The sequence below is a fragment of the Limulus polyphemus genome, unplaced genomic scaffold (genome assembly GCF_000517525.1).
Source record: "Limulus polyphemus unplaced genomic scaffold, Limulus_polyphemus-2.1.2 Scaffold591, whole genome shotgun sequence".
Classification (NCBI taxonomy): domain Eukaryota; kingdom Metazoa; phylum Arthropoda; class Merostomata; order Xiphosura; family Limulidae; genus Limulus; species Limulus polyphemus.
Window position 1 is genome coordinate 256,662 of NW_013666201.1, and position 21,858 is coordinate 278,519.

Consider the following 21,858-nt stretch of genomic DNA (forward strand, 5'->3'; position numbering starts at 1 on the left):
CGCATTACGTTTTTAAACAATACTGAAGTCACAGACAGAATGAAATGTATTCCAAATAACCGAAAATTATTTGCTTAACCAACGATAAAAAATTCTTAAAACATTAGTCGTTCGTAATGAGCTATTAGCAGAGACCTAGGCTGAGGCGGTGGAGGGGAAGGGGGGGGGAGACTTGGTACGTGATTAAAATTAAGTTAAAAATGTAAAAGGTTCAATATACATTTAATTTCATGTGATGAACAACTAAATAAATATGAATTTATATAGCTTAAAGTTTTGCCTCTTTATAGATTAAGTTATTTACCTTCTATATATTTCTACAGCTTTTACTATATATACATATTTCTTGAAAGTCTGTTTGTTTGTCGTTAAGTACAAAGTTTCACAATGGGTTATTTGTGTTCTGTCAATCGCGGGTATCGAGACCCGATTTTTAGCGTTTTAAGTTCTCAGACTTACCGCTGAGCCGCCGGGGCGCTATTTACTAAATGCAAAAATGCTAAGACTCTTGTAACAGTTGTGAATTATAATGCACGCACGTGCGTCTTGAATGGCAAGTTGCATGCATACATTACACATTAATTTATGAATAAACATACTTTTGTTATACACGTAATGACAGTAGAATTCTAATTGTTGCAGATTTACTGTTATTTGTCTTTAAGGGCTTAGACATTCAGTTGTATTTCCCTCTTTATGCAAGCTAAATTAATACGTGTTTACTTTTATATGCTCTCAATGTCCTAATATTTTGTGTTGCCTCAAATTAACTTAAAATTGTTCATGAACTTGGTGTTGATTAAGGTAACCTATTGTTAGGTTGGCTGTGATCACCAGATAATACAATTTATAATCAACCAAATTTTTCTTAGTAAAACGAATACAATTTCCGAAAAGGAAAGAAAAAAATGTGATCAACGTTTCGACTAAAAGTCCTTTAGTCAAACCGTTCACCACACGCTTTCATTTCCTTTATATAGAAAGTAATTTTAACAATTTCTTTGTATTTTCAAATTCAATTTTTCGAATGCCTAAAGAATGCATTCTGTATTTTATACATAATTTAGAACTTTAAAGCTCACATTATGCTGGTCTAGGAACAATAAAGCCTAATTATTATTCTTTTTAAAAGCTATTGCTAGAATAAACTTAACAATATAGCACTATTTGGTGGCAGTGCAGGTCGTATGGGTTATAACCGTGTGTGCAACATTAAGCGTTCAGAAAGAAATGGTTATGAAAACCTGTTTGTTGTTGTTCTTTGGGGAGGGTGGGTCACTTTTAAAATGAAATATATTATACCATTAATATACGCTCACATATTAGCTTGTTGAAGCAAGCTAATATTTCAACCGGGATTTGGTTTTTAACCCTAAAATATGCCTACATAAGCACATTAGAACGATTAGGATTTTGCCAAAGCAGTTCTTTTCAAGTTATAGCTTTCCAGCTTACAAGCCAAACATATCTGTTATTTCTTGGTTTCCTTTGTTATTCTGCTTCAGCTAAGTCTTCTCTTGACATGCATTTTACGATGTGCTAAGATAAGAATTTAGATTGTTCTATTATTAAAGCAGAAAATTACATTCCGTGATCGTTCACCATACAAGCACTAAAGTAAACAGGTCCCTCATTGGCTAATGGAATTCTCATCGGTTTGTCTCGTGTCTTGAATATGGTGCGTTAACTCCATTATCACTCTCTTTCATGACGTCACTCGTTGGCAAACCTTGTCCTAATAAAGAAATATTAGGCTACAAACAGGCATTCAGTTACCCCCAGAGATTCCACATGTCGTTTACCACTGCTGGTCGCTGCCATGAAAGTACTTGGATATACGTCATTTCCGTTGGGAAATGACGTCACTTGAGGACAAACGACCCCTCGTAAAAGCAGGGAAATAATCGAATTGAGTTTGTTGACAATGTTAAAATTAAATTAGGTGCACTTTCTCAAGTTAAACTTTCAGCAAAATGACTTTTACCGTGTCAAAAAATGAACAAGAGAAAAATGAAAAAATAATAAAGGAAATATTATTATTCTCAACGTTTCTAAATGCGATTTGTTAACTGTTGGTTTTCAATGTTTATATTACTTTCAATTTTATATATCGGTTAATTTATTGTGTATGACAATTTTATTAAACTATTCATTACAAAACAACAAAAAGTTAAATAAAAATGTCAAGTGCAAATATTTTTTTTTAGTTTAAAAGCTTTAAAAGAAGTAAGATTCGTAGTTGAAATAATATGTTATTCTCAGATATTTATTGTATACGTAATACTATCAAATCTAAACCGTTAAATATACTTTTTTATTTGTCCACGTGTAACCCACGTGTAACCCACGTGTATCAGAAGTAATTTGAAAATGTTTACTTCACCACAGTGTTGTTACTTTCAACCCACGCTTATTATAACACTTCCAACACAGTATTGTCAAGCAATTAATATGTACAATAAACTGTTTCAAATGTAGGCGTGCTGGTGACGTTTATTAAAAAGAATTGAGTCGTGTTTAATCTATCTGAACTTATATTAATTAATTAATGCGTGGTTATAATATGAGCTCATTCTTTATTAATATCTGACTCGTATAGTTTAATGACTATGACAAATGAGCAGTATAATTTTACAAAAGATTAATTTGAAATGATGACCATTATTTCCTTCCTTTATATGGCACTGATGTTGCTTAGGTTGGTACTTGACTTACAATAAAAACTTTGGGTTAATTTTTCCAGTGCATCCCTTAGATCATCCACAGCCTCTCTTTTCAGAAACATTTTAATAAAATAAGCGACTCTCTCTAATTAAGTTGTATCAATAAAAAAAAACAACTATTAACTCTGAGGAAAAACAACAACAAAGAAGAAAATATGGTGTTATTAATACTTGTATATAGAGAAGTTCGGAGCTTTGTTTTTTTTTTGTTTGTAATTAAGCACAAAGCTACACAATGGGCTATCTGTGCTCTGCCCACCACGAGTATCGAAACCTGGATTCTAGCGCTGTAAGTCCGCAGACATACCGCTGTGCCACTGGGGGGCTCGGAACTTTGCTACTATAACCAATTTTTATCACAAAACAACCATCAAATCTACGTGAAAAATCTTTCATTTTGTGGGGTTGGAGGTGACGGTTGCTAGTAGCGTAAGTTTTTGGTAAAATTTCACCCTAACTCCATTTTGTACAAATCATTGATTGATCATCTGGTCGTAATTGTTATGAAGAAGTCAACTAAGCAACTTTCATAAAGAAAAATTATATAGTACGCCCTCTAATATTGTACTTACACTATATATACGTGTATATATATACATACAATGTAGTGTAGTTAAATTTGCCGCTTGCAATTTTGATAATTCAAGATAAATCAAGGTAATTTAATGGTTGTGACTGTAAGCTAAATGTCTGAAATTTTTCGGGAACATTAATACTTCTATAGTAGGTATTCCATAACATGTGGTTTAGTTTGGTAGTAGCGCATCGCATTGAAATAATATTCAGAACATTAGCCAATTAGATGATATTTTTTATGGACTTTATTATATACCCTGATATGGATTTCCCTTTATTAATGCTTCTTCGTATGGTTATCTTTGTAACGAATTCAAATACAAAGACACAGTTTTTGTTGAGAATATTCCAATTGTTTAATGAAGCACAAAAAAAAAAAAACACACATGACACAAACAACTATTATACATTAGACAACTTACATGTTCTCAATAAATAGCTGATGGGATTTATCTGTACAACACATTTATTCCTAGAACAAAAAGACAGAATAAAGTCTACACTGTCTGAACGTGAATGTCTTTCTACAATGGTGTTGTAAACCTTCAAAGTTCACGTCATTTCGTTGGTTTCTGGGACCGGTCTAGTAAAGAGTTTTGCAGTTTTTACCACCTTTTCTTTCCACCCAATTCTGCTAACGGATAAACAGCATTTTTAGGGTCACATAATTTGTGAGGGTGGGATAGTTAAAACAAGATATACAGTTGGAAATGGAATTCTACTTATCAGACTCCTTTATAGTATAGTTTAATGTTAACGCCCAAGACGCCACGTTTTATGGTTGACCTAAATGGGGATGTAAAATAGAGAATGGGTGCTGGCTTCATGTTTTCCAGTCGGTGCATGCACTCTTACATTTAGAAAATCCCCCTCATTTAGATACACCCCTTGTAATTTTTGAAACAAAATGCTGATATTTTTGTACTTTAATGGACTGCGGCATCACTATGATCTATTTCCAGTCACTTAGAATTCATTGTCAAAACACGATTTTTGCTTTTGTTTGAATATTCCGCTAAGGTAGTGTTTTGGAGCGTGAATAGCATTTCGAATATTTTTGCATTAGTTGTCATAACAAATACCACACTAATTATAACACATTAATAATATTTTCTTCACTTCAATTCAGTTTCGACAGTGACACGTGTTACTTGAAACAAAGGCTTACGGGGTTATATAGTAGTTATCGTTAATAGCAATGACACAGTGCTGTCTATCAGTTACAGAGGGCGACACTAAAAGAACTGCCTTCAACCGCAACGCATTCGTAACCTGCTGCTCTATCGTTTCTCTTTTTTAGAACAAGTCACAGAAGCCTTAGAAATATAACAACGTTTGTTTGAAAAAAACAACAGAAACACGCACACATAAACACTTCGTAAAAAGAATTTTATATTGAACAAGTACTTTGTGAATCAATTTGAACATTAGAAGTTTTCCCAAACTGACAGTTCAACCATTTTACATTAATTTTTATTTTAAGTGTGGAAAACCAGTCAACACTAAGTGAGTGTATAGACGATTCGACAAGCTTCAGTGAAAGTTGTGTTCAGATTACACAAATTTTGATCTTCTTCTAGTGTAAATCCACGACAAGACGTCGGTAAGCCCACGATTTTCCTTCTACAGGTTGTTAGCTAATGGACTAAAGAAGACAGAGATCCTTATTGACATGCATGCCTTGTCCTCTTGTCATCACACCGTTAATGTGTTTCTCGGAGCAGGAGATAAGACAACTAAATTCGTGTTGACATTCTGCCCCTCGTATCACCCACCCTCCTACTAAAACGTTCCTCACCTTTCAGCATTAAATTCTTACATCGGAAAGGTGAGCTGGGGAGAGATAGCAGATTTGCTAGGGAAGCGGCCATTAAGCACGTGCGCGTGCCAACCGCTCTTTTTTTCCATCACCAGTAGATGGAAGTTGTGTTCTTATCTGCTAGAAGTAATGTCCCACTCCAAATACAGACACTTTCATTCTCTGTTACAGCAACTTGATGGCGGTGTTCAAAGGACGCGAAGGTCTTTCTTGTCCTTGATTTTCACGTCCGCGCGCACTTTACGGAAAGTCAATATTTATCATACCGTATGACTATTTCTTAATTTTTCCGTTAGAGCACCAAGATAACAAAAGGATCACAACGACACTTCGCGATGTTTTTACTTTTAAGAATAGGTCATAATAGCAGTGACGAGAACACTATATATTATCTGTCACAGTTCTATAGATATAATAATTTTCACTGGATTGTGTACGATTATATTACGACACTCACTCTTTGTCATAAATCAAAAGGACCATGGAATTTGTATTTTTACCTCGCTGTCTTACAAATGCAAGAGCTTTTGACAATTTTATATAAATTTCTAGCTTCACTTTCGATTTTTTTTTTCCAGAAAAACAAAACATAAAACGTATTGTAATTTTACGATATCACTTTAAATAAAAAGGCATCTGAAGTTTATGATAAGTTATGTGCACGTTGAGATGACTGGTCCCACTCCCACCCACGTTGGTAAATATTTAAAATCATTTGCTGAGGAAGGAATTGTTAGCCTTCTAGGTACAACACAACTGAACAGTTAGTTAGCATGTAACGATATCCACATCCTCACTACGAAGCAAATGAAGAGTTCACGTAAGGCCTTTATAATTCGAAAGTAGACACACAAAAAAAAGGCATAGCGACTGATACACACTTTACACCTTGACATTACCACAATGTTATTTTTTTTTACAATCAACGAACATCGCGTCATTGGTATATATCTCTATGACTTCATTTGGTGAGCCAAAGTTAAGAAGACAACGAGTGAAAAACAAAAGAAGGACAAAATATAGAATGTGAATAAGTAGTGGTATTGCAAAAAAGAAATAAAGCAGAGAGAGAGAGAAAATGTTGTGTGGAAATCAGGATGACCATTTCGGTTAACAGACTACTTCTGTTCTTTCCAGTGTGTTCAGCTGCCTTGGGAAGAGTTGCAACTGGTTAAATAACTACCACATAATAGCGGGGTTTTCCCCATAAAGAAAACGCCCTGCTCACTCATAAGCACCACACTAGACAGCTAATTAATTGTCATTTTCTGATATACATCAAGATCGTTTTTTTCTTGTCTGTACTCTTTGGTTTGAGCTACTTATGGAACTGCAATGTCTTCGCTGCATCACACTTGAAATTTAGATTCCAAGCGAGCATTTCTTCGCAGATCCATTGTTTGAATTACATGTAGACGAGCACAACAAACATTTAAACCTTTTGATGTACTCTTTGGTTTGAGCTACTTATGGAACTGCAATGTCTTCGCTGCACCACACTTGAAATTTAGATTCCAAGCGAGCATTTCTTCGCAGATCCATTGTTTGAATTACATGTAGACGAGCACAACAAACATTTAAACCTTTTGACAGCTAGCCTAATCTGTGAAGAGCTGGACAATTTTTAAGGAAAACGATCATACAAAATCCAAATCAGGGTTGGTCTGAATTAGAATCGTATACTAGAGAATGGTATACTAAACAGGTCTGGCCGTTGGGCAATAACCTTTAACCTTTGTTATACGATTAGTGCCGTTTGTCCGGCAGTTTTGTCAAAGTTTCCACTGCCAACTGATCTTGTCGACGCTCTAAGCCGTTAACCATGTTTTCAATGTTTTTCAGTTCGCACGAGACAGCAGCAGTGCCGCTTCCATCAGAGTTGGAATGAGTAGACGTATCCTGTAGCAAGGTTGGCGAACTTTGTGATGTAGGTGGCGAAGAGGTTGTGGTCGTGGTGGTTTTCGATTTTAGATGCAGGAGTGACCTGTGATGGGGAGGACTGGTTTCTGTCAAAGAAGGGACACCGAGAGGTGATGTGCTGGTGTGGGTGGAAAAAGGAATCGGATAAGGGGAGAATCGATGCTGCTGTCGGAGGCGGGAGTTGAGTTCCGCTAGTCCTTGATAACTATTGACTAGCAGTGGATAGAGCTGCGCAGCTGTAGTAGAGTTGGGCGGAAAGAATAGCTGGGGATGGAGAGTAGGTGAGTACAGGTAGGGCAAAAGGTGTGGATGGGGCAAGCCCGGACCCATAGTCATGTTTGGTCCTGTTTGAGTGACAATTTGAGGGCTATGAAGAAGGGGGTTAGCTTCTTCGCTAGACTTGGGCTGTAAATGATGTCCAAGGCCCAAGGACTTGGCTGGTGATGAGGATATGCTCGGGGGGTATCTACTGTCGCTATGTTGATGGTCTTCGGGCTTAGGAGTAGATGACGGTCGCCTAGTTTCAACAGCTGAACTGGCATGGTCTTCTTTGTTAACATCAATATCTGGACAGCAATCTGTACCGAAACACCAACATTTACTGGTAAATTCCAAATACAAAGATTTCAGGGGTCAGTCAAATAGTTACCTGATACTTATCATCTTCTATATATCTGACTCACTTATACTATTGGAGTTCTTCTGTTAGCCTATAAATGATTCACCTACTAGATGGAATTGTTTAGTGACGAGTAAGATACGAACATAATTACCAGTTCTATTCTCTTACACTAAAATTTCAAAAGGTTTAAAAACATATTTCAAAACTATTTTATTTTACCAATTTATTTTAAGTAACCTATCTTATTCTATTTTCATAGAATTATTTATTTTCTGGCTCATACCATAAGATTTATGTATACTTTCAAGAATACTCGCGAATTGCGATTATTTTTTATTTATTTTTTTACATTCGTCGGAACCTTTCCATTAAATCAGATAAACTTATTACTTTGTTGAAAACGTATATACATATATATTTTCCACTACTGACAGTAAAACCAAAAGTTAATAAGGAAATTTGAAAGGAACTAAACAATTGTATGACAAAAACTAACAAGTTAGAAAAGGTAATACAAATTTAACAATAAATTTTGTTGTTAGGAGCATTCAAATCCAAAGAAGTATAAAATATAAAAAAAAAATAATTCTTTTCGAGTTTGAAATTCCTCAAAGTATTGTTCAGAAGATTTCAGTAGTTTTATTAGTACACCTGAATAATTAAAGTTAATACAAATTTAACAATAAATTTTGTTGTTAGGAGCATTCAAATCCAAAGAAGTATAAAATATAAAAAAAAAACAATAATTATTTTCGAGCTTGAAATTCCTCAAAGTATTGTTCAGAAGATTTCAGTAGTTTTATTAGTACACCTGAATAATTAAAGTTAATACAGGTTTCCTTTTCGGATTTCATACAAAACATAGTAATAAAGAAATAAATAATGAGGTCAAAAAGCACGTTAAACTATCACGGCTGGACAGAACTTTTTTTCTCGTATTTTACATTGGCTTCAACAGCACCTATGACCTCTAAAACAAAAAAATCAAACTAATCCTCTTTGTTACCTTCAACAGAACTCAGGAGCTCTAACACAAAAAATCAAAACTAATCCTATTTGTTGCCTTTAACAGCACTCACGAGCTCTAAAACACAAAATCAAACTAACCCTCCTTGTTGTCTTCAACAGCACTCAGGAGCTCTAAAACAAAAAGTCAAACTAACCCTCTTTGTTGCCTTTAACAGCACCCAGAAGCTCTAAAACAACAAAATCAAACTAACCCTATTTGTTGCCTTTAACAGCACTCAGAAGCTCTAAAACTAATCCTTTTGTTGCCTTCAACAGCACTCAGGTGCTTTAAAACAAAAAATCAAACTAATCCTCTTTGTTGCCTTCAACAGAACTCATTAACTCTAAAACAAAAAAATCAAACTAACCCTCTTTGTTGCCTTCAACAGCACTCACGAGCTCTAAAACAAAAAAATAATAACCCTCTTTGTTGCCTTCAACAGAACTCATTAACTCTAAAACAAAAAATCAAACTAACCCTCTTTGTTGCCTTCAACAGCACTCACGAGCTCTAAAACAAGAAATCAAACTAACCCTCCTTGTTGCCTTCAACAGCACTCAGGTGCTTTAAAACAAAAAATCAAACTAATCCTCTTTGTTGCCTTCAACAGAACTCCGAAGCTCTAAAACACAAAATCGAACTAACCTTCCTTGTTGCCTTCAACAGCGCTCAGGTGCTTTAAAACAATAAAATCTAACTAACCCTCTTTATTGCCTTCAACAGAACTCATTAACTCTAAAACAATAAAATCTAACTAACCCTCTTTATTGCCTTCAACAGAACTCATTAACTCTAAAACAAAAAAAAATCTTACTAACCCTCTTTGTTGCCTTCAACAGAACTCATTAACTCTAAAACAAAAAAATCTAACTAACCATCTTTATTGCCTTCAACAGGACTCATGAACTCTAAGACAAAAAAAATCAAACTAACCCTATTTGTTGCCTTCAACAGCCCTCAGGAGCTCTAAAACAAAAAATCAAACTAACCCTCTTTGTTGCCTTCAGTGCTTATGGCGGGTGAAGAAAAACTCGGCAACTGTGGTTTCAAATCTGCAGCGCCCCCTACGTCCAGACGTTCTTCATCATCACTTGAGTCATCAATGGGTTCAGGACTCTCCTTGTTCTGGGCATTATTTTCAACTGTAGAAAGCTGAGGTTGTTGTTGGTTCAACATCATCACTTGACGTCTGTAGAGGGGAGAGGAGTTGGGACTGAAATAAATAAATGCTTCCATATCGTCTGTTTATAGGTAATTCCCACCCCATTAGGTACAAATTGTTGAAACAATAGATAATTTTGAAAGATCTAGCTGCACCGGGGTGAATGTTGTGCTATATATATGTATGCAGGTATATATATATATAATACAATATGTAAATAAACCACTAAATAAATTAAACTACCTGCTAATACGACAAGATAATAACATTGGATAATTCAAAGCTATTGATAATGGATAAATAAATAAACTGGTTAACTCTTCAAATTATTTCTTGATGCATTAACTATATGGTTTTCAGAACACGAAAACATTTGCATTTTTAACGCGGAAAACACAGCTAATGAAAAATTCTAAATGATGAAGGAGTAATAGGTTTATATTTCTGAGAAATATACATTTATAAGTGATTTTTGTTTGTCTATTGTTAAGTACAAAGCTGCGCAATGGGGTTTCGAAAACCGATTTTTGGCGTTACACGCTCTCAGACTTATTGCTGAGCCATCGGGGGGAGGGTGGTTATAAGTGCTATATAAAATTCTGAATAACTCAGATAAAAATGTAATAGTACAAACCCTAAAACCGACATATAGTTTGAATAACCATAGACATTTTTGAAGTACATTTGTATTTGTCACAAACATAATCGTTAAGCCTAATGTATCTGCAATAATGCAGTGTGAAATGACCTTTAATCCTTCAAAAAGGTTTGTTGTTTAAGGTAGCGCTAATAAGGCTTTCTGACGTCGTCACTAATTTTGAATTACCCACTAGAGGGAAGGCAATCAATCGACCGCCTACTCTCCCTGCCAGCTCTTTAGCTATCATTTACTAATCAATAGTGGGATTGATCGTGACATTATAACACTGAAAAGGCGAACATGTTCGGTGCCATGTTTCGATCCTGCGAACTATAAATTCCGAGCGAAGTGCTTTAGCCACCAGGCCTGTTGAAAAATATAAAAAAGCGAAGCAATTTTAAGATCTATTTTGACGGAAACATTAAATATGAACAGTGTCGAGGCTATTTGAGAGTGTGTCAATGTGAATGTTATAGCAAAGGTCGCTGACCTTTATTGCAGGTGATATTATTGATGGGTTAAGTCAGTGCTTCTATTTCGTTGCCTAGTCTGTGAGGATTGAATCATGAGAGCTGTTTGTTGTTAAGCGCACAACTACACAATGAACAATCTGTGCTCTGCACAACACGGGTATCGATACCTGATTTTTAGCGTTATAAACCTTCACACTTGCCGCTGAGCCATGAGGAGTGGTATGCGAAAAATCAAGAAATTTGTTTGGACGAAAAAAAAATTATACTTCAGAGACAAAAAAAAAAAGACTTGTTACTGTGAAATATTTAAATAAAAACGTAAACAAAAAATCTTTCCAGTTTTCTACAACATGTTGTACTCATTTTAAAGCAGGATTACACACGAAGGTAAATTTATGATTTCTCGTACCCTAAAATGTTTAACGCTAAATGTTATGATAAAGAAATACAGATATCTAAATTATAGAAAATTTTGTCAAGCAGCTTCTGCGTCCTGAGCCGGATAACTGGTAAATAGGCAAAGGAAAAATAATCTTTCCAAAAGAGACTTAATACTGTGTGATCCACACAGTTAAAAACAGTGGATGATGTGTGGATTCGAGGAGTCTGAAGATGAATTTAATATGAACTTCACCCTTCCAAAATAAAGCTGATATCGTGTGAACCATAAAGGTAGAAATAGTGGATGATTTGTTAAGTTGATGAATTTGAAGATGAATTTCGGTAATTGTAGTATATGCTGATAGACAAAGCTTAATACTTAAGTCACGCGACGCAAGGACACGTGAACGAAAGGTTCTGTGTGAGATCGCGAATATAACGTGACTGCAGAAAAGTAATAAGGGTGAAGTATCTACACATCAATCTGTTTTCGGTTCTAATATTTTAAAAAACCTAAAGCAATTGTTCTTCATTCCTAAAACTTTAAACACAGCGGATTTTTGCTAAATTGAACTGGTTAAAATACAATTTGTCCAATTACTTGTCATAACACAAAATATTTATTTCCAAGTTATAATAAAACGAATATACGCGATTATAAATGATCCTTTAGTCATCCTAAGCATCAGAAAAGTCAAATAAAACTTAGATTATATGTTACAAAATAATAAATATGTTAGGATATGTAAAATCTATGCAAAGTAATAATCTCCTCGAACGTACCGATAGGTTTTGATATGACATCTTAAAATGTACATTCTATTAAATTTAAGTGATACATTTGAGTAGCTGAAAATAATTCTGTCGTCACTCGGAAACTAAACCTAGTAACCGAAACTAACCTTCTATGTCGTCACTCGGAAACAAAACCTAGCAACTGAAAACTAACCTTCTATGTCGTCACTCGGAAACAAAATCTAACTACTGAAAACTAACCTTCTATGTCGTCACTCGGAAACAAAATCTAACTACTGAAAACTAACCTTCTATGTCATCACTCGGAAACAAAACCTAGCAACTGAAAACTAACCTTCTATGTCGTCACTCGGAAACAAAATCTAACTACTGAAAACTAACCTTCTATGTCGTCACTCGGAAACAAAATCTAACTACTGAAAACTAACATTCTATGTCGTCACTCGGAAACAAAATCTAACTACTGAAAACTAACCTTCTATTGTAAAGAAATGTACTATATTATAAATATATTTAATAAAATCAAATGCTTATTATGTGAACCTTTTTTTTATGTTCAGTAACTTAACATCTAACTAACTCTTCATTTGTAAACTAGTTTATACTTTTAAATTGTAAAGAAATTGTGCTTGAAAACTTTAACCACGAGTGACTTTTCTATGTCAAAGCAACGGACAAATCAATCGTATGTTATTATTATTATTATTATTACTATTTTTAATTTGTTGATTACCACAAAATGATGATCAGAAATACCCACCCAAAACTGTCGTAGTATATATGCTCAATATGGGAGTATTTTTTGTAGTAAAATAGATTACACAGACCAAATTTTACATTTTTAAGATTTAAATATGTTCTTGTTGCGTGGTAACAATTAGTAGTAACAGATAATCTTATGGCCACTTTGTTTTAGGGAAGAGTCAAGTGATTGGTAATAAATTATCCATTGAACAGTTAAAAAGAACCTAATTTTAATGGGATGTATCGTGACAAACAATTGAAAATACATTAGTTCATTGGACAGTTAAAAAGAACCTAATTTTAATGGGATGTATCGTGACAAACGATTGAAAATACATTAGTTCATTGGACAGTTAAAAGATCTTAATTTTAATACGATATTGTTTCATCACAAATAAAAAAAAATATTTTGGCATTTTATTTAATTTAACACAGTAACAACTTTGCTGTTCAAAAAAACTCAACGTCCTGTAGGTCTACTTTTTTTTCCCCCTTTATGAATTTCAGGTGTAAAATTATTTAATTTATAGAACAGAACTACGTTTGATCGTCACGAGGATGTGTCACGTACAATGTAAAGGACGTTTTTGTTATTGTTTAGATTGAGGGATAATTGTTGAGGGATATAAATTGTATTCGAAGACTACCGTCCATAACAGCAATAAAAAATAGTTTCTTCTAAACATTACAGTCCACATTATGCAACCATACGTGCATACACACACTAACATAGACATATATATAGAGTAACTATAAAGTATCTTGTAAGTCACTTAAATAAGAAATAAATAGAAACATTTGATATCCCAATTATATGATTTCTAATATCAAAAGTTGTAATTTGTATCAATTATTGTACTAATAATGCAAAACAAATTTCGCTGAAGAATGAGATCACTTGAACCTTTATTTAATACAAATATTAGTGTGTTTACTAGTCACCATGCAGATGGATTTATAACTTTGTTTACATATCCAAAATATTTTCTTACTTTTTTTCTCGTTTTCCCGCTCCAGTATCCCGAAATCCCTTAGCAAAAGGATTGTTGTCAATCTTCAGTTGAGTTATCTGTATAATGATAAGAAAAAAATTCAGAAAACAGTATAATCTAAGTGGTCTAAATTTTTTATAAACATCCATAAAAAATCACGCATAATTGAAAACACAAAACACATCTTTCAGCTTATTTCGTTTCTAAATGAATCGGCTTAAGCCAGAAACGAAGCTCTAAATCTTTATTCCTTTTATTCGTTTTAGCGATTATGTGTGTACATGTGCTTATCTGTCTGTCTGTCACGATATAAAGTTGATAACGACTGACCCGATTTAATCCAAACTTTGGTCAGGGTTAGGTAACTTGTCAGCAACATACAGTGTTGGGTGTATTTTATTGTCAGGTAAAACACTATCGCTAGTATATAAATCTCCACTTTCTTCAAATCACAGTTATCTCATTTCTTAAAAGATAAAAATGCGAAAATCCTCTAGCAAAATGAACTAGGGCTTAAGTTGACATTGGGGTTGGATAGAGAACTGTGTTATGTACGAATATATGTTTGGTTCTTCTTCTTATATTTACGACATTTCTGCAAGTACTTGAGTTTTAAACGCGTTTAGATCTTTATTAACGTTTCTAACTGTATATGCACCATTTCTTTTAGCTAAGAAAAGTTTGTATGACAAGAAAGTCTGTATTAGAAAAAAAAACGATGTCATTAAACATGCAAAACCTCATTTAGAGGAGAGAAAATGTTCACAGGGAATGGAATTGAAGCATTTAAAAAGAATAGGACCCGTTACACCACCATTTCTAAAAATATTGGGAACAATAGGGAAAAAGTAGAACAATGACATATGCTTTAGGAAAACACCGCATAAGAAAACAACAACTCATACTGAAGGCAGATGAAATTGAAATGCCATTTCGGTAGTCTGAATAGGGAGAAAACTGCGTCATATTCAAGTTGATAGATATTGATGTGAATAAGGGGATTTATAAAACGCAGGCGGATAAAGGCAGCAAGTACTTGAATATGTGTAGGTAATGATAGTAACAGTCAACTTAAAATAAATACTTTGTGCGTATATTGTTTTCTCTCCAGTAATGACAAACGTTAGTTATTAAACGAAGCATCAGAGAGATGTAAGCGATGGGTCTGTAAGCAGGAAAAAACATAGCAACAAAGTAAAGAAGACGATGGAAAACCAGAGAAAAATAATAACTGAAATGATCATAGGATACTACGAAGTATATGCGAGGAAGTATGCATGATATTTAACAGCGATGGATAGAGAAAAAACTAAGCAGAGGGAAAAGACATGAAAGATGAGAAAGCAGTGAGAAGTTTTCATTTGTGTACACACTTCTAACAAAGAGCAGAATTATCCGTAAAATGTATCTCGTTACCCTAGTTTGGACAGGGTCCTTTCTGCGAGGGGGGGGGGGCTTCTCTTTCTAGCACATAATCGGAATAAAATTCCACAAGGAGTTCTTTGGCGCGAGCTATGATGCGTAGAGCGGGACACCCTCGTCGGAACTTTTGGGAGCACCCAAGTGTGAGAAACGTTGGCGTCGGGCTGCTGAGATGTGTGGAGCGGCGACCACCCGTGTCCGCCAGCACGCCTAGTAGCCACACCAAAGATAACGGCAAAAGCGTCCCTTTCGTTTCATTTGTAAAGTCTCATGGACGCTATGAATCTGGCACTGTGGCAAATAATAGATGGCTCGTTTTAGTAAGAAACACTTCTTACTCTCGAGTTTGAGTTATATGTTCAGACACTTAGTTTACTAATATCTGACTCTCACTTACTGGTGGTCTGTCTTATGTACCTCTCCTATTGAACAATAGGAGTAATTTGTAAAAGTAAACCAAAAATGACACTAGAAAATGATATACAAACAATAGAAAATTATTAATGTATATCAAACATCATGGAAGGAATTGCTATACTGAAACCTCATATGGAAGATACTAAGTGGTTTCGAGAAATTATGTTTCATTGTACACTAAAACAAAACAAGAAACAAAGAGACGTGTAATTCGATGATGATCATATCCTCATCTGCTATGAACTCTCTTTGCAGTTTCTGATGCATTTCATTCCCTCAAAACCTTTGCTGTAGCCACTGGACAAGTTGGCGCGACAGGACAAGTCGGATCTTCTTTCCTGCGTTGTTAACGAGCCGTGAAGACAGAGACAGGATGGGACACTGTCTACATATGTGGCGTTTATCTAGCTGTTGTGGTGACTGTTGTTCTATTAGTGTGGTAAGAAAGGGATCACGCATTCCTAACCTGGCACTCCAGGGGTTAGTAAAACGAATGTTTGTAGCACATCATTAGTAAGGCTAATTAGTTGTCTTTGTAAAGTTCACTCTTTTGTTTGCTAACGCAAGCGTATGAGCGTGCTGCTTCATCTTGTAGATCTTTGCATGAGATATGAAAAGTGTAGAGAAAGAAAAGATGAAAAAATTCTAAGCAAATATGTAGAATGAAAACGAAAAATGTCGTGAAAAGAACGAAAGACAGGAAGAAAACGAAAGTATACAAAGAAGGAATATATTTTACTTAAAGATAAGAGTAGAAAGAGCAAACAGCGTAATGTAAGTCATAAAGGTCTAACGAAACAGAAAGAGAAAAATACGGAAAAAAACTCGGACAGGAAATTATGAGATGAAATACTATTAAAATAATCGGGAGTGAACCTCAAATTAAAAATAATATAGAAGCATCAGATAATTTGGCAGAAATGAACTATATAAGACTTATAAAGATCTTCAGATTATTCTTTGTTATCTTTGGAGTATTTAGGTGGTTATTCACAAGTTTAAATCTATTTCGTATACTACTTAATCACTTATAATCAATAACCAAATCTGCAGTTACTTTATTTCTGCCTGAGTTGTAGTTTGCGAGAAATTAAGAAAACAATATCATTAAAATCCTTTACGTAAATTTCTGCTTAAAGAAGTGAAACTTTGAGGTTGCATGAAGTGGCAATACGAGGCAATATCTAACACGAGGCACATTCACCTCAGTTCATACAGCTTTCTTGCATATGTTTTGCTTACTTTACACCCTAAAAGGCTTCAGTTCTCATCCCTTTAACAACAAGAAATTAATGTTAAAATCCCACCCCAACCATACATTTTGTTCCCAAAGTAACAAGACATACAATTACTTGCGTTTGATAATCTTCAAAATAGGGCCTCCTAGCGTAACAGTTGGTTTTCTCTTCATTTTTCTGCAAGTATCAAACGTGTAAGATCTTACGTTCTTAGGTTTCCCGAGTATACGTTATGATAGTCAGCAAAACATCAACAATACAGATATGAATTACGTAGGCTTAGAGCATGGACGAGCATGTAATACGCTTTGAATGACTGACAAAACACTTTTTAACTAATTGACTTAATAAAGTTACTTTGACAGAACGAGGTGATCCAGCAACTACTTTAAAATTCTAGCGACTGTTCATAAAGAACAAGAAGACAAACCCTCATCCAGGTGATTGTTTTAAAAACTATATATTTTTTCTTTACATTATAGCAACACTCAACGCAATCCTGTTAGTAACTGGCAAACCATAATGAAGAGGTTCATCGTTATTCTATGATGTTTAGCTCACATCTATTACACGTCGATCAGACTTCACGGATACGATGATTATTCAACATGGTATGTATACCAAACGCATGTAAGAGTACGTGACTAAAGGCAACTTCTAAAGCCGATACCAAATGAATCCTTAGAGCCTGACATATTTTGATGGTAAATAATACACGAAGAATAAATTTGATTCAAAGTTACATGTATCTTTAGCTCTGTTGAAAAATTATCTAGATAACTTTGCATTTCAGGGTTTGCACTTTGGGAATTCCCTTGTAAGAGTTCTTTCAAACCAAAATTGGGGGTTAATATTTCAAACACACTCACAAAATAGAACACTCGAGCTTCAAACGTTTTTTATATCTTGATCATTTCTCGCAACTGATAAATACACATGCACACTTATATGAATCATAAGCAGAAAACGTCATTACCTGTAGATGCTGACTCAAAAGGCATCATGACTTCACAGGTATAGCTCAAACACATATATACTTCTATTGTAGTATTTTCGCTATAAGTTTGTCAAATCATACGTTTATAGGATAACACAGTATATATATTTAAAGCCACTGAAAATGCTTCAAAATAAATAAACGAAAATAAATATATAACGAAAATTTAAATATATATTTGCATATACATATATAAGCATTTAACTATATATTCAAAACAGTTGATTCTTACAACATCATACAAGGTTTTAAGCTTTGTTAAATTAATATATATTTTTATGGTTTAAATTTAGTTTTTATATCATTATGTCAGAAGTTGGTATTTGTGGAAACATTGGAATGATGTTAAAGTTACATAGCTGCTTTTAATACTGAAGTTTTTTTTGTTTTTTTTTGGTGCCATCATAGGGAGCACTCACTATTCTTTGTGAATTTTTATATAGCCGTATTAAACTTAATAGGTTTACTCTGGATCTATATAAGCTTAGCTGCAATTTAGTGTGAATTTTTATATAGCCGTATTAAACTTAATAGGTTTACTCTGGATCTATATAAGCTTAGCTGCAATTTAGTGTGTTTTTGTTTTTAGTTAAGCACAAAGCTACAAAATGGGCTATCTGTGCTGTGCCCATCATGGACATCGAAACCTGGTTTTTAGTCTTCAGATATGCCGTTGAGCCACTGGGGTGGGGGACAGGTTAGTGAAGGAAGTTTAAGCCTGTTCACATTCATACAGATTTCAGCCCATTAAATTTGGGTGCATCTCGTGGAAGTGAATCTCTGTCACCAATGTAGAAAACTTTATATGGTAGATTACAAATAGCCAAACTGTATAACTTTAATTTTACCGTTGCAATGTTCATAAATCATGTCTTACAAATCAACTTGTTATAACAATGACGTTATCTACAAATACACCATTGCAAGTCTTTGGAAAACACAGCGAACAACTGAAGAATTTTCTGTCTTTCCCGCGCTTTAATATTTGGTGATACCTTCGAAACTGGAAAACTCAAGCTACGTTTTACCGAATTTCTTTCTTTATATATATATATATACACATACATTTGAAAAATAAATGATATTTTGTTTGCTTCATTACGAAGTTATTACACTGAGAAACGATTATCGTCTGCGTATATACTAACCAATTTTTTGTGCAACAACCTCGTGCTTATAGTTCTAGATACCTTAAGGGCTTCTCGGAACGATATTTTTTGACACCGGCAGTTCTCTATATCTAAATAACAAGCTTTTTCACAGCGCTTGAATAGTTTTCGTCATATTTCTCACCATAACAGAAGACACTACAATAGAATATTTTGACCAGGGTTTGTTTGTTTTGTTTTTAGCACAAAGTTATACAATGGATGAGCCCTACATTTTAGCTTCATTTGTCGAGGATATGTGCTACAGTAACAACTTACGGTATCAATTAAGAATTCTTTTTTTACGTATCGTGGTAAATAAAAAGACTCTAATGTATGCCTTTATGGTAAAGCTACTAAGTACATCTGCCACCTTCCTTAATTTTAAATTATTAACCAGTGGGAAGACAGCCAGCCAGTAAAATTTTGCCACCCACCAGCCACGCTAAAGGATTGACTGTCACTCTCATAACATACCCACAGCTTAAAGTGCGGAAAATACTTTGTGGTATCGCACGGATTATAACCTGACTCGCCAGCTCCGAAATCCAGAGCTCTACCACCTAGCTAACCCGCGCCCCAGATCCCAATGCATTAAAGAAAATATATACAAAACTGTGCAAACATGGGAAAACAAATGCAGAGTTAATATTGTTCTTTCGATAGAATCCTGATATATTGAAATGTGCATTTGACGCCGTAATGCCGAGGAAAGTATTTCGACAATAACAACACAAAAAAAAGTATATAATAAGCACTAAACCCTCGTTAGAAGAGATGAAAAACACTCGGTTGTAAAAAATTACCACTTGAATATGTTTTTCTACCTCTCGAGACAACAAGCAAAAAGGTTTTCTTTGACACTGGGCTGTGATAACGTTTAAAGTTCCTTTAGTGATAATCGATATACACTAGGGAACATGCTTTACCACAATAACTTCTATGTCTCCATCAGTAAATAGGGGATTATGTAAACTGCTTTTGTTTATAGAACCATACTGGGTCAATAGTTGTCCTTATAAAACAAAGTTAACTTTAGCAGTAAGATCCTAGTCTCTCCAGCACCATTTTTAACTTTGTATGTGTATATGTAAATACGGAGTATACTAAATTTTATTATATGTTTTACTTAACATTATTTAGCTAAAAAATAAATACTGCTCAATCCCGGACAAGGAATCTAATATACAATAGATAATATATCATAAAAAAGTTATAAATTCGTGCAACGATTAAGCCTTGGTTATACGTGGTGTAGGTTAGGTTTGATATATCGTTCAACGGATATAACCAAGAATTGGTATTAATAATACATAAAAAAGTTTCAAACTTCGGTAGATCATGTATAACCCAAGAAGTACTTGATTGGTGACGTATATCTAGTGTACATTTAGTGTTACTTTCTTTGTTCGAATTAATAAATATTTTTGGCGGGCTCTTGAACAAATAAGCAAAGAAATATGAAACGAATATGTTACTGGAAACGTTTGAATCCAAACGTTATAAATACCACGAATACGTTGTTGCCAAAGTTTAGTCAAAAATTATACTCAATTGAATTTCGGGATTTGTTCGTAACAAGTAAAAAAAGTGACTACTTCAAGTAAATCCAGCAACAGGAAGTGACGTGTTTGAAATAAATCCAGTAACAGATCATTAAAATCAGTTTCTGTTATCAGGAATGAAATGTGTTGGATTTCAAAATGTAGTTCTTATTCAAAACAGGAATATTCACATTTCCAAAAAAAAAAGAAGATTTAATTAAAAACGTTTATACTAGACTTCTCCAATAATTGTATAAATCATTAATTATTTGTATTGGCAGAGTATAGCTGCCATAAACATGACTGTCAAGCAAGAATCTTTAATATTATGCCACTTTTAAAGATCATTACTCAGGTTGTGATTTATATGAACATTTTAATACTTGTGTGTATTTTTGTGAATCCATTCTTTATTTACACAAATAGATAGCTTCTACAGAACGGATGTATTTAGGAATTGATTGGATACTCATAGGCTTCAGTATGAGCTTGTCTGAGTTGTTGTAATCTCAGTTCTGCTCACAATAAAAAAAAGTCTAAACTAGAACCTTAATCTTAAAACGTTGAAATCGAAGGTTAAACAAATCAATCTACCATATATTTATATTTCAGTTCCACGCATGTGCAGATCATCCATTTTCTTCTTTCAGAGATTAAGACTTAATGCCCATATTATGTAACACTAGACATCTCAGGCATATCATAAACCTTTTCTTTTATTGTTTCTAACAAACCAATATTAAGATGCCTTAAAATATTGTTTATTTAATAAATAATGTTAACATCCAATTAAGTAAAAATCAGTTCCTGCTTTCGTGCTAATAGGTTATAAATATATACAGAAAACTGTTGATTCATTTTGTTCTCTACGCCAGAGTAATTATGGTTTTGATAAATTGTAAACCAATATAAAACACTATAAAACTCATTTAAATAATAGACAGAGCCAGACTCATAATATAATGTTTTTAGGCGTTTTATTAGGAGAACATTTGACATGGTATGATTATTAGCCGTTTATGAAAAAATATTTGACATGGTATGATTAATAGCCGTTTATAAAAAAATATTTGAGATGCTATGATTATTGGCCATTCATAAATAATATTTGACACGTTATGATCATTGGCCATTCATAAATAATATTTGACATGTTATGATCATTGGCCATTCATAAATAATATTTGACATGTTATGATCATTGGCCATTCATAAATAATATTTGACTATGTTATGATCTATTGCCTATTCAATAATATATTTAGAACTATGTTA

The 21,858-nt window shown here is 34.0% G+C and overlaps 1 protein-coding gene across 2 annotated transcripts in view; it reads right to left on the bottom strand.

Annotated features, from left to right (window-relative positions):
- Window positions 1-3,663: 3,663 nt before the first annotated feature.
- Window positions 3,664-21,858, bottom strand: part of LOC106459312 (T-box transcription factor TBX3-like) — a 77,819-nt gene continuing 59,624 nt past the window's right edge. The window contains exons 4-6 of one of the 2 annotated variants that reach the window (XM_022385771.1): window positions 13,818-13,894; window positions 9,659-9,858; window positions 3,664-7,616 (exon numbers count right to left, since the gene is read on the bottom strand). In XM_022385771.1, coding sequence (XP_022241479.1) covers window positions 6,865-7,616; window positions 9,659-9,858; window positions 13,818-13,894 — 1,029 coding nt within the window. In that variant the 3' untranslated portion in view covers window positions 3,664-6,864. Of the gene's footprint in view, window positions 7,617-9,658; window positions 9,883-13,817; window positions 13,895-21,858 lie in introns of both variants that reach the window. The other variant, XM_013918923.2, reaches the window with a different exon arrangement.